The sequence below is a fragment of the Coenobita brevimanus genome, chromosome 110 (genome assembly GCF_032717465.1).
Source record: "Coenobita brevimanus isolate Jiangsu-jjx chromosome 110, ASM3271746v2, whole genome shotgun sequence".
Lineage (NCBI taxonomy): Eukaryota > Metazoa > Arthropoda > Malacostraca > Decapoda > Coenobitidae > Coenobita > Coenobita brevimanus.
Window position 1 is genome coordinate 26,467,933 of NC_137063.1, and position 22,705 is coordinate 26,490,637.

The 22,705-nt window shown below is 42.4% G+C and overlaps 1 protein-coding gene across 2 annotated transcripts in view; it reads left to right on the forward strand.

Annotated features, from left to right (window-relative positions):
- LOC145417381 (putative oxidoreductase YjmC) overlaps positions 1-22,705 on the forward strand; it is a 295,734-nt gene that overhangs the window by 223,241 nt on the left and 49,788 nt on the right. For both annotated transcript variants that reach the window (XM_080286058.1, XM_080286059.1), the window contains exon 7: positions 21,840-22,032. In XM_080286058.1, coding sequence (XP_080142184.1) covers positions 21,840-22,032 — 193 coding nt within the window. The remainder of the gene's footprint in view (positions 1-21,839; positions 22,033-22,705) is intronic.

Genomic DNA, 22,705 nt, shown 5'->3' on the forward strand with positions numbered 1-22,705 from the left:
CAAAAAGCCTTTGACTCCATCCTGTTGAGAAGAGCTGTATGTGGGGAGCCCCCCCACACATGAGAGTTGTACTCCACACAGGGGCGGTTAAAACCCCTGTATAGAGTCAACAATTGTGCAAGGGTAAAGAAGGAACGGAGTCGGCTTAGCACACCCAATCTCTTGGAAGCAGATTTTACGTGAGATGTAATATGATCTTTCCAAGATAAGTCCCGAGTAAATGAAACCCCAAGCATGTTCGAGGATGATGCAGGATTAAGCTGAATATTATTAAACATTAGTGGGTATACCTGTGGAAGATTTTGTCGGGTTGATAAGTGCAAAAACTGAGTCTTTGATGCATTAAGAACAACCACATTATTTTTACCCCAGTCAGAGATACGAGCCAAGTCAGACATTAGGTGTGCCATAGCCTCATCCCTTGTTTGTTGAAGTAACTGCTGAGATAGACGTTGCGGGAATCGAATGGAAAGGTGAAGGGTGGAGCCATCAGCGTATGAGTGTATAGGGTTAGATGTACAGCTTAGAAGGTCATTGATGAATAAAAGGAAGAGAGTTGGTGATAGGACAGAGCCCTAAGGAACACCACTGTTAATAGATCTAGGAGAAGAACGATGGCCGTCTACAACAGCGGCTATAGAATGACCAGAAAGGAAACTAGAGATGAAGGCACAGATAGAAGGATAGAAACCTTAAGAGGGCAGTTTGGAAATTAAAGATTTATGCCAGACTCGATCGAAAGCCTTTGAGATGTCAAGTACAATGGCAAAGCTTTTGCCAAAGTCCCGAAAGGAGAATGACCAGGAGTCTGGAAGGTAGGTGAGAAGATTGCCTGTGGAGCATCCCTGATGGAACCCATACTGACAATCAGAAAGAAGGTTGAGATAGGAAAGATGCTTTAAAATTTTTCTGTTAAGAAGAGACTCGAAACTTTTGAGATACAGGATGCTAAAGCAATTGGACGATAGTTAGAGAGTTGGGAATTGTCACCCTTCTTTGGGACTGGCTGAATGAGAGCAGACTTCCAGCAAGAAGGAAAGGTACGAGTTGATAGACAAAGGCAAAAGAGTTTGCCTAGGCAGGGTGTAAGCACAGAAGCACAGTTCTTGAGAACAACAGGAGGGACTCCATCAGGCCCATATGCCTTTTTAGTATTGAGGCCTGTGATGGCAGAAAATACATCATCTGAAGAAATTTTAATGTCAGCCATGAGGAAGTCAGAAGGGGGAAGTGATGGAGGAACAGCACCGGAATTGTCTAAGGTGGAATTGGAGGAGAAAGTCTGAGCGAGGAGATCTGCTTTATCAGTAGAAGAAATAGCTACAGAGCCATCAGAGTAGAAAAGAGGAGGGAAGGATGATGAGGTAAAGTTGTTAAAAAGGTTTTTGGCAAGATGCCAGAAGGAGCGGGAAGAATTCGAGTTGAGAGTTGAGAGGATTTAGTTCGGATGAAATTATTTTTAGCAGAGCGAAGAACAGACTTAGCACGATTCCGGGCAGAAACGTATAAAAGATGTGATTCAGGGGTGGGTTGGCTCCGGTACCTTTTATAGGCCCTCTCCTTGTTGTGGACAGCATTAAAACAAGCGTGATTAAACCAAGGCTTTCTTGCATTAGTCAAAGGATATGAGAAAGGAATGTATGCTTCCATGCCTGAGAGAATCACCTTCTTAATGCGCAGAGCATGCCCAGATGGCTCCTGGCCATGGAAGCAATAATCATTCCAGGGAAAATCAAAGAAGTACTGCTTGAGGGCCTCCCAATCCGCATCTCCAAAGTGCCACAGACGACTTTGGAGGGTCCGCAGGCCGTACCGGAGTGATAGGACAGGTTAAGGTGATAAGGTTGTAATCGGAGGAGCCCAACTGAGAGAAAAGATTAACAGTGTATGCAGAAGGATTAGTTGTAAGGAAGAGGTCAAGTATGTTGGAGCTCTCTCCGAGGCGGTCAGGGATATGGGTAGGGTGCTGTACAAGCTGCTCTAAGTCATTAAGGATAGAAAAAGTCTAGGCTTGTTCACCAGGTGGATCAGTGAAAGGAGAGGAGAGCCAAAGGTGGTGGTGAACATTGAAATCTCCTAGAATGGAGATTTCAGAGAAAGGAGATATGGATAGAATGTGTTCCATCGTAGAAGTAAGATAGTCAAAGAATTTTTGATAGTCAGTAGAATTAGGAGATAAGTAAACAGTGCAAATATATTTAGTTAGAGAATGACATGAAAGCCGAAGCCAGAGTGTAGAGAATTCAGAAGAATCGAGTTCAGGAACACGAGAGCAAGATAAGTTGTTGCGTATATATACACAACAGCCACCTTTGGCTTTGAAATGAGTATAGAGAAAGTAGGAGGATACAGAAAAGGGTCTGCTGTCAGTTGCCTCAGACAGCTGAGTCTTGGTTAGAAAAAGAAGGTGAGGTTTAGAGAAGGAGAGGTGGTGCTCAACAGAGCGAAAGTTAGAGGAAAGGCCACTAATGTTGCAGAAATGAAGAAGAGAGTCAGACAGTGGTTCCAGGCATCTTGAGTTATCACTGGGAGAGGGGCAGAAGGTGGGGGCATTTATGGTCCCCCCCTCCCCCGGGGACTTCAAGGCTATGTTATTCGACCCCATTTTTTTTTTTTTTTTTTTTAAGGAGTTGTGGTAAGTGGGGGCACTCACCATCCACTCACTCAATGTATTGCTGCTCTCGGGTGTCTGCCCTGTCCTCTCCTCCATCCTTCTTTCCTTCCATCTTCTTCTGTCTTTCTTTCCTTCATTCTTTCCTCGTCTTTCTGCCTTCGGGTGACTTTACATTCCCTCTTCTGTCTTTCATTCCTTCATTCTTTCCTCTTCCTTCTGCCCGTGGGTGACTCTACACTGAGTGACAAGCCAAATGGTTTCCTGTACACCAGGAAACCATTTACTATGCTGGGTGGTAACCATATAACCAAATTTTGGCGCCTGGTGATTTAGTGGGTAATTATTGTGCCCTAATCGGATTGAGCCGGTGAAGGTTTATATCCAAGGGGTGGTTGGGGTTTATTGCTCTCGTAATGCCACTCAGGGATGAGTGAAGCTGGTCACTCTCATCTTAAATGTCGGGACCAACTGCCTAGCCCCGGGCTCCTACGCTCCTCATGGGGCAATGTAGGATTGGATGGTGGATGGATGGAAGTGTGGTGTGTACTGTGTATGTAGTTTGGTGTTGATAGTTAGAGAAACTTGTATTGGAGAGCATGCTGGCCTACTCTCTGTGTTACTGAGACACTGAAAAATTTCAGCAAAGGAGGATGGTCGGGACCTAGTCCCGAGGGCTGATGAAACGGGAGCTCCAGCTCTCCCTGTCATCAGCTTTCCATCCACCTTGGGAGTACTGCCCTGCTCGACTGGTGCTAAAGTCTACCTCTCACATGTTATCCATGTTGGTCTTCCTGCCACCACATCTGTCACAAATCACAATGTTTTTTATTCTGTCCCCTCACCACACTCCACACAAAGCTCAATAACCCCATCTCCATGGCTCTAACTCTTGAATCAAAGTTTTCATGCTGCACCGGTGTCACACCCATATTTTAATGTAGGTAGGCTACTAAAACTTCTTCATGCAATCATCTTATGGTTGCCTCACTCAGACCTCTGGTTTGTATCTGGGTCTTCATAGTACCAGCCACTCTCCTTCCTGCACCACTCTGCTTTCTGCTTCCTTGACAGATTTATTGTTCATTGTTCTTTTGTCACTGCACCCAGGTACTGAAACTCTCGCACCTGTTCATCTGTCTCCATTCACCATAGCATCACATTGGAAGTCATCTTCTCATGCAGCAACCATCACTTTACTCTTTACCTATGTTTGCTTTCAAGCACAAAATTCCCAGACATCAACATAACTGTACCAGTGTTCATAGTTTTATTCACTGTTAGCAAGTAGTGCAGCATGAGCTGCATACATCATATTTTAAATACTCCACACTTCACCATTATTTAATGTCATCCATTTCTCAGAAACTTGAATTTTCGCCTCTCCTAAGCCCTATCTCTTTATATCTATCTGTTTATCTGTATATCACTGTCCCTGTTTATCAAATAAACAGCCATGGGGACATCACACAAGATCCATGTCTCACTCCAACACTGATATTGTCCGCTTTGGTACCAGACACCTACTGTGCATGCAGGCCCTGTATCCTAGATGTACAGTACTTCATTTTCTCCATAGGCCACACAACAAAAGATAGTTGTGACTTCTGTTCTTATTGTGGCAAAATAACATAGAGTTTAAGAAGGTGCTTCGCTGTGGTGTTCATCTCCACATCTTGGCCTCCTAGCCTTTGATACGTTATTTACCCACTGTCTTGGGTTACATGGCCACTGCTGCATCCAGATTATGAGATACCCTCCTTAGGTGTTTCCCAACTGTGCTAATACTATAGTCATAAATACACACCCTCACATAAAGCAGGGCATCTGAGAACGCAGACAGCTGATAGCTCATTACCATTCTAGACCATGATTGGCTGAAGTGCAAGCATGGGAGGAGCTAAACTATGGTTAGGTGATGAATCACAGAGCATCACACAGTGGGTTCCACCCTCTCAGCCGTCTCTCTTCTTTGAAAGCATATTAAATGATGACCATTTGTCATGGTTTGGCCCCTTGGGGATGGCACGCAGCAGCTGGAACAACACACTACTGAAAGGGTTAAGGACATAACTTGGACTTTATAGGATTTGTTTTATTTCATTTTTAAAGACTCCAACATGCTTGCATGTGTCAGCATTGGTTACTTATGGTGGCATCCCATGCTGCTTAATGTCTGGCAGCTTCCCTATTCAGTCCCTTATCCCTGAGTTCACACTCAGTGACCTTGTCCCAGGTCTTTTTCGGTCTGCCTCTCGCAACCCTACCTCAGATGTTAACATTTTTAACTTTCTGCACCCAGTTACCATCCCCATCCTCTACACATGCCCAACCCATCTCAGTCTACCTCTCCTTATCACAACACCAATACGCTTCAGTCTGATCTTACCTCTTCACTCCTCCATCGTAAACCTGGCCCCTCCAGGCGTCGCACTCAAGGACACACTGCACATCCACCTAATCATTGTCATTTCTGTATGTTTGAGCCAGCAAATATCCTCTTCCTCAACTCCCCAGGTCTCATTACCATACAGCATCACACTCCAAACACATGCCACATACAAAGATCCCATAGTACAAAGGGAGAGCCCTGTCAGTGTCAGGAGAGGCAACAGCTTCCTGAACCTCTTCCAACCACTCCTCACTCTAGCCACAGAGTAGGCTTCAGCCCCACCCCCAGCACATAACGTGTCTCCCAGATAACGAAACTCTTCCACACATTCAAGACTCACCAGCAAGATCAATCCTTGCATGCCATACAATCTCCACATGCTCTCTCCAACACACTGCACACATGAAATCAGCATTATTTTGCAATCTACCTCTAGTACCACTACTTCTCTTTTACACCTACTTATCACAAACACTGCACAAGGTGGAATTACATCCCACGCCCTTGTGGTAAACCGCACATGGACACTCTGTCTCATCTCTAACAGTATCACCATCAACCCTAGATACCATCACCTCTGTTTTTTCTGCATTTACTCTCAAGCCTTTTTGCCCCATACCCTCTCTCCACTTCCAAAATCTTTCCTCTGCCTCCCTTTCATTCTCTGCAATCAACACCAAATCATCGACATAGAACATCTCTTACGGAAGTCTGTTTCTAAAGGGGTTTCATGTACCATGATAAACAAGGGGCTCAAAACTGACCCCTGAGTCACACCAACATTCACGGAAAACTCATCACTGAAATCTCCATTCACTCTTAGGCAGTAGTTACAATCACCCACATTCATAGCCATAACCACCCTAACCAGCCACTTCTCAGTCGCAAGCTTTCTCATCGCCCACTTCACCACCTCCTTAGGGACTTGTCAAAGGCCTTCTCCAAATAAAAAAAAACAAAATATAGATATCTTTTTGTGCCTATGTATTTTTCCTCAAGTTGTCGAATAATGAATATGGCATCAGTGGTCCCTTTGCTCAGCATGAACCCAAATGCATCTCATCAGTACTTACTCTTTTTCAGATCATACCTTCTAGAATTCTCTTCTTTACCTTCATTATATGGTCCAAAAGCTTTATGCTCCTATTATTTCATCTTTCTAGGGCATCACCCTTCCCCTTGTACACATTTACTGTATAGTACACTCTTCAGCCAATCATCTGAGGCAACACACTCATATATAATCATGTTTATCAAGTCTTTAACCAACCCCACTCCAATATCTGAGACTTTGAGCATTTCAGCAGTCAGCCCAGATACACCTGCTGCCTTCCCTACCTGCATCCTGCCTATTGTGTTGGTCACAGTAACAGCATCAATTGAAGGCTAAGGACCAAACTGGATCTGTTGGCACCAAACCTTCCCTGTCCCAGTCAGACTCCTCATTCAGCAGCCAGTTGTGATGCTGTCTCTAGGCATCTTTGATATCCCCACTGTTCACCCCTACCTTTCCATCATCCTGCTTCACACACTGCTCACCTATGATGTCCCTATTTTCTCTCTTCATCCTATTTGCCACTGTAAATATCATACTCTTCCTTTCCACACTATGTAGGTTATCCAGTAAAAGTCTCTGAGACTCAGACTTTGTTCTGTAAACTGCATTTCTCATCCCACACTTGGCTGCCAAGTATTCATTTTTGTTACCACCCTTTTTCCATCCCAGAAAAGCATTCTTTTCTCTTCAGCAGCAGTTTCTATACCCTCATCCCACCGCCAACGTACATTATGTCTTTAGGGGCCCCTTCTCCAACCACACACTGAATCACTAACTCTCAGGAGATTCTTCTTGAGAGCTCTGTGCTGTTCATTAACACTTCTGTCAGGAGCTCCCTGTTCAGCCATCATTCTACTCACCTTATTATAGAAGGCATCCCTTTCTGCTTGGCGTTTCAACTTCTGTATTTTCCTCCTAGGTGCATAGGTCCTCTTTTTTATCACCTGGTCCTTAAGCACCGTGTCACATATCAGTAACCTGTATTGCTGCACACACTCCTTACTCCTTATAACTTCAGTATTTCTCATCAACCTCCTGTCAGCCTCCCTGACCAGGAACTAGTCTATCTGGCCACTATTTCCCTCAGACTCATGTGTAATCAGCCTGCTCTCTTTTCCTGAAATGTGTGTTGCACACAGTCATGTTCATTACCTCCCCAAACTTGAGTATCCAGTCCCCTTCCTCATTTCTTGTACCGTATGTTCATCTCCCATGTCCTTCTTATCCTTGAGCTGCTTCACCTACATGACCATTTGAGTCTCGTCCCAAAACTACAGTCTCACCATCCTCCATTCCACTCACCACACATATTAAGTCATTCTAGAATATATCTCTTTCTAAATCATCCAGTCCAGCCTGTGGAGCATGCTCTGACATGAATAAAAATGTGACCTCACTGAACAAAATTTTCACTCTCAATACAAAAAAACTTTCACTCAAAAAAAAAAAAAAAAAAAAAAAAAAAAAAAAAAAACTGTATTCCACCCATTTCTCCTTAACCAACACACCCACACCACATATCCATCTGCCCTGCCCTGCCCTGCCAAAATATCTTGTATCAACAGTCCCTCCTGGCAATCATTCTGGCTGATCCTCCCCTGTATCTAACCTCCTGCACACATCCAACATCCACCCACCCCCTACTCGATGCCTTGACCACTTCCCCTGCACTACCCCTCAAACTACCCATATTCCATGGTGCCATTCTGATCCCTTTGGGTAATTTAGTTTTCTCAGGCTTGCTTTGATTTCTCTCTCTCTCTCTCTCTCTCTCTCTCTCTCTCTCTCTCTCTCTCATTCTCATTCTCTCTCTCTCTCTCTCTCTCTGTCATAATCGGTAATAAAATAACAGGGAAAGACAGTGCCCAGGCTCTGCACACCCATACAGTCCCAAGTCCAGGCATGGGACCTGGGATCCATAGCCCACTAGTCATGACCAGTGGCTATGGCAGTGGCCTCAGGTTGTTTTTGTTCATTTTTGTTTTCACTTTTGAAGGCTCCAAAATGCTTGCACGCGTCGGCCTTGGTCACCTAATTGCGGCTCTCCATGCTGCTCGATCTCTGGCAGCCTCGCTGTTCAGTCCCATAACCCTGAGGTCACACCTAATGACCTCATGCCAGGTCTTTTTTGGTCTACCCCTCCCAACCCCACCCGAAATATTAATGCTTCTCACTTTCTGCATCCTCTCCACATGCCCAAACCACCTCAATCTACCTCTCCATCACAACAACAATACACCCCAATCCCCTCCTACCCCAGGCCTTGCAATCAGGGATGCAATGCACATCCACCTAATCATTGTCATTTCAGTACATTTAAGCCTGCAAATATCCTCTTCCTTTACTACCCAAGTCTCAGTACCATACAGCATTACACTCCTAACATATGCTGCATACAAAGATCCCCTAGCATGTAGGGAGAGCCCTCTCAATGTCAGGAGCAGCAACAGCTTCCTGAATTTCACCCTAGCCACAGAACTAGCTTCATCCCCACCTTCAGCACTTAACTTGTCTCCCAAATAACAAAACTCTTCCACACACACACACACAAGAGACTCACCAGCAAGTTTAATCCTTTCACACCTGACAATCTCCACCTGCTCTCCCCGACACATCACACACATAAAATCAGAATGATCTCGCAGTCTACCTCCAGTACCACTACATCTGTTTTGCACCCACTTATTACAAACACTGCACAAGATGGAATTACTTCCCACTCCCTTGTGGCAAATTACACATGCTCACTCTCTCTTCTTTGACAGTACCGCCACCAACCCTAGGTGTCATCACTTGTTTTATCTGCATTCACAGTTAAGCCTTTGTGCCCCGCACCATCTCTCCGCTTCCTAAATCTTTCCTCCACCTCCCTTTCAATCTCTGCAGTCAACGCCAAATCATCAGTATAGAACATCCCCCTCTGGAGTCCATTTCTAAAATCACATGAGAGGGCTTCCAGTACCATTAGAAACAACAAGGGACTCAAAAGTGACCCCTGATGTACACCTACATTCACGGAAAACTCATCACTCAAATCTCCATTCATTCTTAATAGGGTGCGAGAACCCACATACATGGCCATAACCCCCTAACCAGCCACTCCTCGATCCCAGGCTTTCTCATTGCCCACTTCACCACCGCTCTAGGGCTTATGTCAAAGGCCTTCTCCAGATCAACAGAAACAAAGGACTGTACAGTTCACTTTTCTTTCCAATATATTTTAAGTGTTCTTTATCAAACTTTGGCATATATTAAAGGACCATTTGTAAATTGTCTAAGCAGTGTTTTAAACCAATTTTCATTGTATGTATTTTTTTTTTTATGCAAGAAAGAAGGAACCAAAGGCCAGGAGCCCACAAACAGTTCCTTACAAGAAAAAACAAAAACATTACAAAAGAAAGCCAAATTCAAGATCCGTTCATTTCGAGATGCCTGGACACACTGAGTTTGAAAGACTGGAGATTATAGGAAATAGGAAATACAGACAGAGGGAGACAGTTCTAGAGCTGACCTGTTGCTTAAATGAAAGATTAGGAGTAACGGTTAACTCTTGCATTAGAGAACTGGACAGAAAAGGGATGTGAGTTTATTTGCTAGACGAGTGCTATGCATCCATCATGGAGGTGGAGGGATGCAAGCAGACAGTTCAGAGGAGCAGTGACCATTGAAGTAGTGATAGAAAAGAGACAAAGATGCAACATTTCGGCAAAGAGACAGAGGTTGAAGGGAGTCAGTAAGAGTAGGAAAGTTGATGAGACAAAAAGCCTTTGACTCCACCCTATTGAGAAGAGCTGTATGTGGGGAGCCTCCCCATACATGAGAGTTGTACTCTAAACAGGGGCGAATAAAACCCATGTATAAAGTCAACAACTGTGCTGGGGTAAAGAAGGTATGGAGTCTGCTTAGCACACCCAATCTCTTGGAAGCAGATTGTACAAGAGATGCAGTATGATTTAAGATAAGTCCTGAGTGAATGAAACCCCAAGCATGTTCAAGGATGATGCAGGATTGAGCTGGATATTATTAAACCTTAGAGGGTACTCCTGTGGAAGATTGTGTCAGGTTGATAGGTGTAAAAACTGAGTTTTTGATGCATTAAAAAAAAACAAGATTATTTTTACCCTAGTCAGAGATACAAGCCAAGTCAGACATTAGGTGTGCCATAGCCTCATCCCTTGTTTGTTGAAGTAACTGCTAAGATGGACATTGCGGGAACCGAATAGAGAGATGAAGGGTGGAATCATCAGCGTACGAGTGGATAGGGTTGGATGTACAGGTTATAAGATCATTGATGAATAAAAGGTAGAGAGTTGGTGATAGGACAGAGCCGTGAGGAACACCACTGTTGATAGATCTAGGAGAAGAACGATGGCCGTCTACAACAGCGGCTATAGAACGACCAGAAAGGGAGCTATAGATGAAGGCACAGATAGAAGGATAGAAACTGTAAGAGGGCAGTTTGGAATTTAAAGATTTATGCCACACTCAATCGAAAGCCTTTGAGATGTCAAATGGCAAAGCTTTCGCCAAGGTCCCGAAAGGAGGATGACCAGGAGTCTGAAAGGTAGATGAGAAGATCGCCAGTGGAGCTTCCCTGACAGAACCCATACTGACGATCAGAAAGAAGGTTGTGATAGGAAAGATGCTTTAAAATTTTTCTGTTAAGAATTGACTCGAAAACTTCTGAAACACAGGATGATAAAGCAATTGGACGATAGTTAGAGGGTTGGGAACGGTAACCCTTCTTTGAGACTGGCTGAATGAGAGCAAACTTCCACCAAGAAGGAAAGGTAGAAGTTGACAGATAAAGGTGAAAGAGTTTGCCTAGACAGGGAGTAAGCATAGAAGCACAGTTCTTGAGAACAACAGCAGGGACTCCATCAAGCCCATATGCCAGGTTACTATTGAGGCCAGTGATGACAGAATATACATCAGCTGAAGAAATTTTAATGTCAGCCATGAGGAAGTCAGAGGGGGGAAATGATGGAGGAACAGCACCGGAATTGTCTAAGGTGGAATTGGAGAAAGTCTGAGCGAGGAGATCTGCTTTATCAGTAGCAGAAATAGCTACTGAGCCATCAGAATAGAAAAGAGGAGGAAAGGATGATGAGGTAAAGTTGTTAGAAAGGTTTTTGGCAAGGTACCAGAAGGAGTGGGAAGAATTAGAGTTGGAGAGTTGAGAGCACTTAGTACGGATGAAATTATTTTTAGCAGTGCGAAGAACAGACAGCGCGATTCCAGGCAGAAACATAAACAAGATGTGATTCAGGGGTGGGTTGGCTCTGGTACCTTTTATAGGCCCTCTCCTTGTTGTGGACAGCATTAGAACAAGCGCGATTAAACCAAGGCTTTCTTGCATTAGTCATAGGATATGAGAATGGAATGTATGCTTCCATGCCTGAGAGAATAACCTCTGTAATGCGCAAGGCACACTCAGATAGCTCCCGACCATGGAAGCAATAATCATTCCATGGAAAAACTAAGAAGTACTGCCTGAGGGCCTCCCAATCTGCAGCTCCAAAGTGCCACAGATGACATTTCTTTGGAGGGTCTACAGGCCGTGCCGGAGTGATAGGACAGGTTGAGGTAATAAGGTTGTGATCGGAGGAGCCCAACGGAGAGGAAGGATTAACAGTGTATGCAGAAGGATTAGTTGTAAGGAAGAGGTCAAGTATGTTGGAGCTCTCTCCGAGGCAGTCAGGGATATGGGTAGGGTGCTGTACAAGCTGCTCTAGGTCATTACTGTCTATACATATATATATATATATATATATACAGTATATATATATATATATATATATATATATATATATATATATATATATATATATATATATATATATATATATATATATATATACACAGTATTACACATTTTTTTCTTTTTTGTTTTTTAGAGTAATGTGAGGAATTTTGTTCTGATTTTTATGTCTAAATGTAGGCATCTGGATGAACAAATGGTGAAGAGCAGAATTGTGTTGGTGCATTGCTAACCCAACACGCCCTATATACACGTCACTAATTTTCCAGATCCATTTCCTCTCAATTCAGTTACTCCATTACCTCTTCTGCCTTCACCAGGGATTCATATGCCAGCACTCTTTTTCTCAGCTTTTCCATTCTCAGCCTTTCACTTTGACTCTCTCTCTCTCTCTCTCTCTCTCTCTCTCTCTCTCTCTCTCTCTCTCTCTCTCTCTCTCTCTCTCTCTCTCTCTCTCTCTCTCCTTTTGTTCCTCTTCGTTTTATACATACCTTACATACCACAATTATATGATCAGATAAACTAGATATCAGCTACACTCCCAATCATCTCTCTCTTTATAATTACATAATTAATCTGGTGCTTTTCAACATTCTCTTCAGTCTGTCTGTACCATGTATGCTTGTTTGCATCTTGTATTTAGTATATGATATACAGAATTTTTTTCCTGGCACATGCCCCTCAGTCGCCATTCATTATCATTCTCCTGTGGTACCATGTCCTATAATGACCCTTTACATCATTCACATGACCAGTGTCAGTGCTTCCATTCATGTTGCTATTTACAAACATTCTATAAGTCTGGGCATCTGTCCTATCACTTCATCAAACTTCTCCCAAAGCCTGTTGCTTACTTTAGTATTTCTGTCATTACATGGGATGTATGCAACATTTGCTATCACTTTCATTATCTTAAACTGGAAGTTGTGCTGACACATTTGTAATCTTTCATTGCCCTGTGGTGTTCACCATTCATCAGCAAAGGAACTAATTTCTTATATCATCCATGTGCACTCATTCATGACAGTACACACTTCACTGCCTCCCATTCCTCCACTTCACACCATTTCATCTTTGTTTCACATGATGCTGTCACAGTGTACCATGCATTTATTAACACACTCACCATTTCCACTCTCTCACATGCATCATTCACACCTGTTACATTCCAACAGGTCACATGAACCTCCTTATTTCTGGTCCAGGACCCAGATTCGAGACTTTTTAACACTGCCAGGGTGGAGGAATGCAAAAGTCAGCCACCCTCTCCCTTTTTACTGCTGGGCCTGCAGGGAATTTAAGGGACAGTATTCTTTCTCCTCTGCCCCTGGGATAGGGCAAATGGTTAACCTAGTATAGTAAATGATATTCTGAGATTGAAGAAAACATTTAATTTGTTACTCAGTATACCATGCCTGTCAGCATCAATACATAGAGTTGATGGTGGACACCTTTGCTTACATGTAGCAATGTGAGAAGAGCTTTGACTTTGTCCACAATACTCTTCTCACCTGAGAATAGTGATTGTGTGGCTAGTTACTTACCTTTTTGTCCCACATGATGGTACTTTCTGCAGTGCTAGCCAGGAAAATAGGTAGCCTACCACCTACTGCATGGGGGAGGTAGCAGTCCAGTGGTAAGGAAAGTGATCTGTTGTGTGGAAGAATGAAAGTTTTATTCCTGACTGGGCAAGGGAATATTATCAGAATTTTGTTAAAACAGATTTCTGTGATCTTCAGCCAGGCCCACTGATGTGTCATAAAACCATCGCCGTTGATACCAACACACCAGTCCTGAATGAGACAACCCTAGCATGTATTCAAAATGACAATGGGCACTAGAGCTGAAGTGGTGACATGTGAAGGTTTGTAGTGTGCAGGAGAACTCTTGGGCCCTAGGCCCTACCCTGGGGGTAGGGGGGTTTTCAAGAATACTTCCCCAGTATCCCTGCTTGTCGTAAAAGGCGACTAAAAGGTTTGGCGGAGGGTTAGTGCCCCTCCCCGGAAAACAACTAACTAAAAAAACAAACAAGAAGCCTCGGACAAGGACTGACCAAACGATGACGACCCAGGACCAGACAAAGGACTTGGTAATGAGTACATGGAATGTAAGAGGAGCGAATGATGAGGTGAAGGAGAGAGAGATTGTCCAGGTGCTTGAGGGTGCGAAAGTGGATGTATGTGGAATAACTGAAACAAAATAGAGAGGAGAAAGTGTGAGAGAATGGGAGTATGGATGGGGTATATGTGCAGGAGTAGGTGAGAATGAGAGGGCAAAGGAAGGAGTATGTATAGTTGTGAGTAAAAGATGGAAGAAGAGCATAAGACAGTATGGATCAGTTGGGTCAAGGATTGTGTGGGTAAAGTTGAAAGTTGGAATACAAATGTGGGCGATTGTGTGTGTGTATGCACCAACGCAAGATCGTGCTAGAAGAGTGAGGGAAGAGTTCTGGACAAATGTGGAAGTGTGCATGGAAAAGTTTGGAAGGATTGAGAGAGTGTTTTTGATTGGTGATATGAATGGTAAAGTTGGGAATGTGAAGGTGGATAGAATAGTTGGTGAGTGGGGTGTGCCTGCTGAGATAGATGAGAATGGGAGTGCGTTAGTGGACATTTGTGCTGGGAGGGGGTTGGTGATAGCTTCAGGCATAAAATGATCCACAGGTATACATGGCGAGTGATGAGAAGGGTGGGTGGTGAACTGAATGAAAGGAAGGCAATGATTGATTATGTGTGTGTGGATGAAAGGTTGCGAAGATGTGTAAAGGATGCAAGAGTGTATAGAGGTTGGGGGAGTGGACTTTCTGACCACTACTTGGTGGTGGCCAGAATTAGAATGCAAGTAAGATGGAGGAATAGAAGAAGGGAAAGACGAGAGGAAGGAGTAGTTGCAAGGAGAGTGGAAAGGTTACAAGAGGATGAGAAAGAGGCAGAGTATAAGAGAGAAGTGGAGGAACGATTGGGCAAATAGGAATTGGAGCAGATGGGAGACGTGGAAGGTGTGTGTAAGATATTTACAGAAGAAATATGTGCAGCATGTGATGTGGTGTGTGGAAGGAAGAGAAGACGGAGGGGGGTGCAAGGAACAGCGTGGTGGACTGAAGAGGTGAAACAGGCTGTGGCACAAAAGAAGAAAGCATACAATGAATGGATGAGAAATAGGGGCGTGGAAGAAGTTGAGAGGCGGAAGAGAGAGTTATATGTGGAAAGAAAGAGAGAGGTGAAAAGATTAGTAAGAGAGAGTAAGAAGAGAGTGAATGAGGAATTTGGAAGGAATTTGAGTGTAAAGTGGAGGGACTGTAAGAAAATGTTCTGGAGAGAAGTGAAAAGAGTAAGACAGGGTGGAAGTGAAGTTAGCAGGGGAGTGAAAGATAAAAATGGTAGATTACTAGTGGAGAAGGGAGAAAAAGTGAGCAGATGGAGAGAACACTTTAAGGAATTGTTGAACGTAGAGGATGGAAGTAATGCGAGTATAAGTGGCTGGGGAATGGCTGGGAGAAGGAGGGAGGTGAGAAGACAGGAAGAAATCAGTAGGATAGAAGTTGTGGAAGCAATGAAGAAAGTTAAATCAGGGAAAGCCCCAGGAATAGATGGAGTGTGTGGTGAAATGCTGAAGCATGGGGGAGAGATAGTAGTAGAATGGATGTGGAAGATGTGCAGATTGGCCTGGGAGGAAGGTAGAGTCCCGGAGGATTGGAAGTCAGGTATAATTATTCCCTTGTACAAAGGAAAAGGGGAAAAAGAAGTGTGTGGTAATCATAGGGGCATTTGTCTTCTTAGTATAATAGGAAAAGTGTATGGTAGGATACTTATAGACAGAGTTAGAGAAAGAACAGAGAAATTAGTTGGAGAAGGACAGGGAGGCTTTAGGAAGGGAAGAGGTTGTGTAGATCAGATATTCGTTCTTAGATCTTTAGTGGAAAAGTTTCTAGAGAAGGGAAAGAAGTTGTATGTGGCTTTCATGGATTTGGAGAAAGCATATGACAGGGTGGATAGACAAGGATTGTGGAAAGTGTTAAGAATATATGGAGTAGATGGGAAGTTGTTGAATGCTGTGAAGGGTATGTACGATGGTGCGAAGGCTGCAGTGCGTGTGGATGGTGAACTAAGTGAATTTTTCTCTTTGAAAGTTGGTTTGAAACAGGGATGTGTCATGTCTCCATGGTTGTTCAATCTGTACATGGATGGGGTAATAAAAGAGGTACAAGGTAGGGTAGTGGATGTTGGAGTGGCCCTGGTGAGAGAGGATAGTGTTTGGAAACTCCCTGTACTGTTGTTTGCAGATGATACTGTGTTGTTGAGTGAAGACGAAGGGGAGCTGCAAGGCTTGGTGGATGAGTTTGAGAGAGTGTGTAAGAAAGGGAATCTAAAGGTGAATGTAGGGAAGAGTAAAGTGATGGTCTTTGAGAGAGGTGAAGTTAGTGAATGTATAGCGAGGTTGGATGGTGAGGAATTGGAAAATGTGAGTATGTTTAAGTACTTGGGTAGTGTGATGAGTAAGGATGGAGGTTTGGAGGGTGAAGTGCTTGAAAGGGTACAGCAGGGAAGAAAGGTTGCTGGTTCTTTGAAAGCAGTGATAAGAAACAGGGAAGTGAGCATGGAAGTGAAAAAGTTACTACATGACAGTATTGTGATACCAACTCTAACATACGGAAGTGAAGCTTGGACATTGTTGGAAGGACACAAGTCAAGAGTGAGAGCAGTGGAAATGAGTTATTTAAGAGGAGCCTGTGGAGTCACATGGAGAGACAGGCTGACGACTGAGGATATAAAGGAGCGTTGTGGTGTGGATGTGGATGTGATAGGAAGCGTTATGAGGAACACACTGAGGTGGTTTGGCCATGTGGAGAGGATGGAGGGTGAAAGACTGACGAAGAGAGTGTATGTGAGTGAGGTGGAGGGGGGAAGAGGGAGGGGGAGGCCGAGGATGAGATGGAGGGATGGTGTGGAGAGGTATATGAGAGAGGGGGGTGTGAGTTGGGAGCTTGGCAGTGAAATGGCGGGGGACAGGGCGACTTGGAGGCGATTTGTTTGTGGCCACCCCAAACGGGATTGAGGCGTCTGGCAATAGATAGATAGATAGATAGAAAGAAATCCAGAATACAGTGATTCTGGTATCATCATACTGAAGGGGTCAGGTTTAGAGCACTGTGCCAATAATAAGACTGCAGTCAATTGCACCAGGCTTTGTTTTTGCACTTCTTATTCTTTGTACTAACTGCCTGCCCTCTCCTTTCTTCTTGGTCACCAGTTCTTGGAGATGACTTAGGTAGGTCTTCAGTACTGTTGGTTTTGGTTTAAGGAATACATTTAGTTGTTTGTGAGAATAATGCCATACTCTTATAACCCAGTCAGCCTGATGAGATCTTTTTCATTTTATTTTTACCATCTTTTGATGATTTTATTCAGTTAAGATAGACCTTTCAGACTGGGGGGGTTACAGATTTATTATTCCCCTTCAGTACAAAGACCTCTCCTAAGTTGAATAAAATCCCCTGGTAGCAGCAAGAATAAACTAAAAACAAAGTATTTCACCCAGATTTAAGGGGTTTAAAGCTAAGGTGATGAAGGGGAATGCAACGTCAACAGTTTCTAATGGTCTTTTGTGTGTGTGTGTGTATATATAGATAGGTAGATAGATAGTATATATATATATATATATATATATATATATATATATATATGTAATACGGTGTGGTCCATATACTGTATTGCGACCTCCATGCCAGTTATTGTGCATTGCAGGGAGGGCTCAGTCAGCAATGCCTGTGTCAGTCCTGCATAAATGTAAAGCTGCTAGTCTTTGGTACTGTTATAACACATAAAGATAACCTGTCATTGGCAGTGTTCTTTCAGCACACATCAATAACCCACTCCCATATCAGGTGACAGAGCTGTTCCTACAAAAATTATCAAAAGGAATCCTATAGCAATTCCTTCTATAGCACATTTTCTTTGAACATATTCTTCAGTGTAAAGCAGTTAATCAACATGGGAACACTTTTTACACAACATGGTAAATCATTGTTAAATGGCCAGGTTATGCAGGGTTGGTATAGTTTGCACCAGTTTTTCTTTTGTAGTACTGGTATATAACTTATTTTTTCAGTTGTTTTTGGATTTTAATATTTTATATACATACCTGTATACCCAGTTACAATGTTGACTACAGAGATCAAAAGTACGCCCAGAGCACTGATGTTGTGCCCAGAGTTTAACCTTGACCTTTGCTCTGCACTAAAATTGAATCAATTCTTCGCAGACTCACAATGTATGTGCCAGTTTTGATCCGACTTAGATCAGGCATTCGTGATAAATTTTGTCCAAGTATATGCATAGGAATGGACTTTCTTAACATAGCTATGCCCTCGGCATTGCTAAATACAGTATATGCAGATTAGCAGCCTGGAATATGATGTTTTTATATTTGTGACAGTAATCATTCGTGGTGGAGTATAATCCTCTGTGAAAGCAATTTTCACTCAATTCTGTCCTTGTTAGGAAAACATACACAGTACAGTGTTGAATGAGGAATTACTGTATTTGGACCAACCTGAACAACTCATAAACAGTTTTCTCTGCTCTAGCTGTAATATAGCTCCTCACATTACAACACATTAAGAATTCTATTCGTATCAGGTGAGGGGAAGGCTTTCTAGCACGTTTATTTATTTCATATATATATCTCTTGTTTTTCTCGTGTATATTGTTTGGCTCACGAAGTTTTATAGCATCATTTCCATAATGACGTATTTTGCATAATACAGTTTCTTAGTTTATTATATGTTGCAATATTTTTATCAATTTAATATTTGAAAATACTGTATAAATGACATTTAAGAAAATAGTAACATACCAAATATGTTGATAAAAAGGTAAAAAAGGGGGGTGTTCGAGAATCTCCTTAACCCATCAGGCCAGGGATGTCTTTATCATGTTAATCTTGCCTTCTGTTGACAGGTATATTCAGGGTACACATTTTGAACTGGAGGGGTTAAATGTACCCTTACTTAGTCCCTTCATTATAAGAAGTCCTGCTTAAGTTGAATAAACTAAAATGGACATCAACCAGATTCAGGCAGTAAGCTGATGAGAATACAGGACTTTGTCCCATTATACACCTCACCCTAACGCTATAGACAAACTTCAGACTCAGCCTCAGCAAAATATCTCGAGGGCACCAAGCTGAAGAGGTATAATATCAGGTTTACATCTACAGTAGTTCAGCCCAGGGTACACAACAACAAAGAGTAACAAAGCAACCAACAATAACCAAAGCAGCAGCAATAATGTCATCACCATCAACAGCAGGCAACAGTGGTCAGTAGCAAACAACAGCAAGATGCATGCTGACCTCATTATTCAAAATTGATTTGTAAATGATGACAGAAGTTGGAGTCCTTTCATTCACCTTCATGCTCTGAGTTTTAAGATAGCTGTGATTCTTAATTCTTTCAATCTTTCTCATTTACATCTTATAGTAGGGACTTGAGTTGTTCTGCATGGGGTTGATTATTATGTTATCACATGTCGGTAGGTGGTAGTGACCGTCATCCACTCACTTGATGTAGTCCTGCTTACTTCTTCCTTAGCCTTTATCATTCTTTTTCTGTGCCTGCCCTCCTCTCTTCCTATTTCTCCCATCTTTCTTGTCACTACTTAATGCTTTTCTTTCCGTTACAGGTGGCTTTACATTGAGTGACAAGCCAAATGGTTTCCTGTAAGCCAAGAAACCATTTACAACGCTGGGTGGTAACCATTAACCAAACCATACGGGCTCCCTACGTGTCAAGTGGGTTGGTGGAGGGGTAGTGCCCCTCCCTGTAAAACAAATAACTCAGAGTTAAATGGCCACCCCGTACGGGATTATGGTGTCTGGCAATAGATAAAGATAGACATGTCATATATACATACTGGTACTTACAGGAAGTGATTTGTGGTTGCACTTGAAACCTCTAATAGTCAAGGAATGCTGTGCATGATCATTACATTGTTTTACCATTTTCTTCATTTTGCAGCATAAATGTGGTCTTGTTTGAAAAATGTTGTTATTGACTGTTTAAATTTTTTTGATGTAAGTTGTTCCCTACTGTCCATTTTTCTCTCCTCACTTGTAGTTAGGAACTGTAGTCAACACTGAAGCAGAGACTGGACAACCTCTTCAATTGTTGTTTGTCTGTTGCCCACTGAACCTATAAATTCTTCCTGTGGTTTGTATGACCGAGTTAAAGCACAAGCATATCCTAGTAATGCAGTGCATGGGATAATTTGTGAATAACTTGTGATTTGTATGGTTGAGTCAAGACATACAAATATTAAAGTACAGTACCCCATACTGTACTGTAATTTTTAGATGAAGCCACTCACATGAACCACAATAGTTAACAGTGATTATAACAGCAGGATGGATGATAAATAATGAAGAAGCACATACTATGTGTGGAAAGGTGTTCCTGGGAGGTGAAGCTAATATTCTGGGGACTTGAATGATGAGCGATTGCGTGTATGGTGGATTTCATTGAGAATGCTGTTAATTAATTTTCCCACCATCAGTGTTTTTTTCTTTTCACTTGCTTTCTGGACCCTACCTCACCCAACCTTTGAGCAGGAAAAAGAGGCAGGAGGAGAATGACAATTACAATGATGATACGAAGTGCCACTGTGACAGAAGGTGTCCAATCTATTTTCTGTAAGATTTCTGTATTCATTAAATCATAAACACTTTGGACTTGTAATGTGAATATACTGTATTGAAAAAAAAAAAAAAAAAAAAAAATTGAACTGTATCCCTTTTCCAGAATCAGTATATTCAGTTTATGTATTTCAGTATTTCTTTTTTAACCCCAAGGCTGCATCATGCCTGCCAGAGAGTAAATATGTTGTGGTGAAGATATGTGAAAAAAGTTAAAAAAATGTATTAAAAGAGTTTTCGTAAGAGATATCTACCATACATTAATAAAATCCATTTCATTCATTCATCATTCATCTTGTCCAGTGTTGCCCCATAAGGAGTGTAGGAGCCCAGGGCTAGGCAAGTTGGTCTTGACATTTAAGATGAGAGTGACCAGCCTCACTCATCCCTGAATGGCATTATGTGAGCAGTAAACACCAACCACCCCATGGATATAAACCTACACTGGCTCAATCGGATTGGAGCGCCTTGATTACCCATTACACCACCAGGTGCCATAATTTGGTTATATGGTTACCACCCAGCATAGTAAATGGTTTCCTGTTGTGCAGGAAACCATTTGGCTTGTCACCCAATGCAGAGTCACCCAAAGACAGAAGAAAGAGGAAAGAATGAAGAAAAGAAAGAAGAGGAAGGAAGGAAAGAAGACGGAAGGGAGGGAAGAGCAGACACCCGAGAGCCGTACTACATCGAGTAATAAAATCCATACATAAGTAAATTTATCTCTGTACAATACTTAGAAATTAATCTAGGTGGAAGACTTTAATTCCCCTTGTTCATGCACAGTGATTAAGTTGAAGACACCTTAATGTGAGCCTTTGGAGCATGCTTGGTCCAACTGGGTTTGAAGTAGCCACCACCATCACCACTTGATACAAAGGTTGCTTCCCCTATTTGTATGGCCACTCATCAAGCATAAACACCCACTTTGTGCCATAAGGAAAATGCAGAATTTTTTTTTTTAATTAGAAGAGATTTTGGAAAGCATGCCACAGACAACTAGAAATGCCTTCTGAAAGACATGTTGCAGTCAAGGGGTTTAAGTAACTTGAAGAGTGTATCATTCATGACACTAACAGTAACATTGATGTTTAGCCATTTCCATACCTCTCCTCTTTTTTTTTTCTGTCTCCTTTTCCTTTAATTTTTTTTTTCCCACTTTATCATTTTTTCTTCCTCTCACACCTGCCATTTTTGTTGACCCTTTCCCCTTTTTTCTTTTCCATATACCTGTCCCTAATTTTAGAAATTAACAATATACCCATGCATATATGGGGAAGAGGGTCATGATGAGGATGATAATGACAACCTGTACCATCTCCCAAAGATTGAGGTTGAACGTCGCAAGGAGAAGCCCATTCCTGAGGGCTGGGCCATCGACAAGAATGGACAGCCAACCACCAATGCAGCGGAGGGCATGAATGGGGCCTTAATGCCTCTGGGTGGCCCAGAATTGCACTCAGGCTACAAGGGATATGGCCTGGGCATGTTGGTGGAGATATTTTGTGGCATCATGTCAGGTGAGACCATCTTCAGTTAGGTTACGCTTAGTTGGTTAGGTTAGGCTTAAATTGGTTAGGTTAGCCAGGACAGTGGATGTGGCTGGATAAGATTTGATAAGGCCAAGTTTGTTTGGTCAGTTTGGATTTGGTTGATTTAAACTGAGTCAGGTTAAGTAGGGCTGTTGGGACTTGGTTGGAGTAGTTGGGTTAGATTAAGATTGATTAAATTGGGTTGACCAGCAGCCCAGGGAAGTATTCTTCGGTATATTGTGCTACCTTCAGACTGTATTAATCTGTTATGAGAGACTTTTTGATCTGGAAGAGTTAGATACAGCCTTTGTTAATCCCTCCCGTATGTACAAGAAGTCTTTCAGAAGTTGAATAAAATTATCAGGAGGTAGGAAAAATATTATACTGTAAAATAATTTGTGATCAGATTGAGCAAGTTGTGTTATTGGTTAATCTCTTCAACCCAGGATCATCTTTCATAATCATTCCTACTTTCATCAGTTGATTTTATTCAGCTTAGGGGAGGCTTTTGATCAGGAGGGGATAGATAGTCTTCATTAGTCTTTCACGGTTGGCCTCTCCTGATTTGGATTTAATAATCTGAAAGTGGCAAGAACAACCTGAAAATGTCCTAGATTGAAAGGGCTGAGTTAAATTAAGTTAGATGTGATTACATATAACT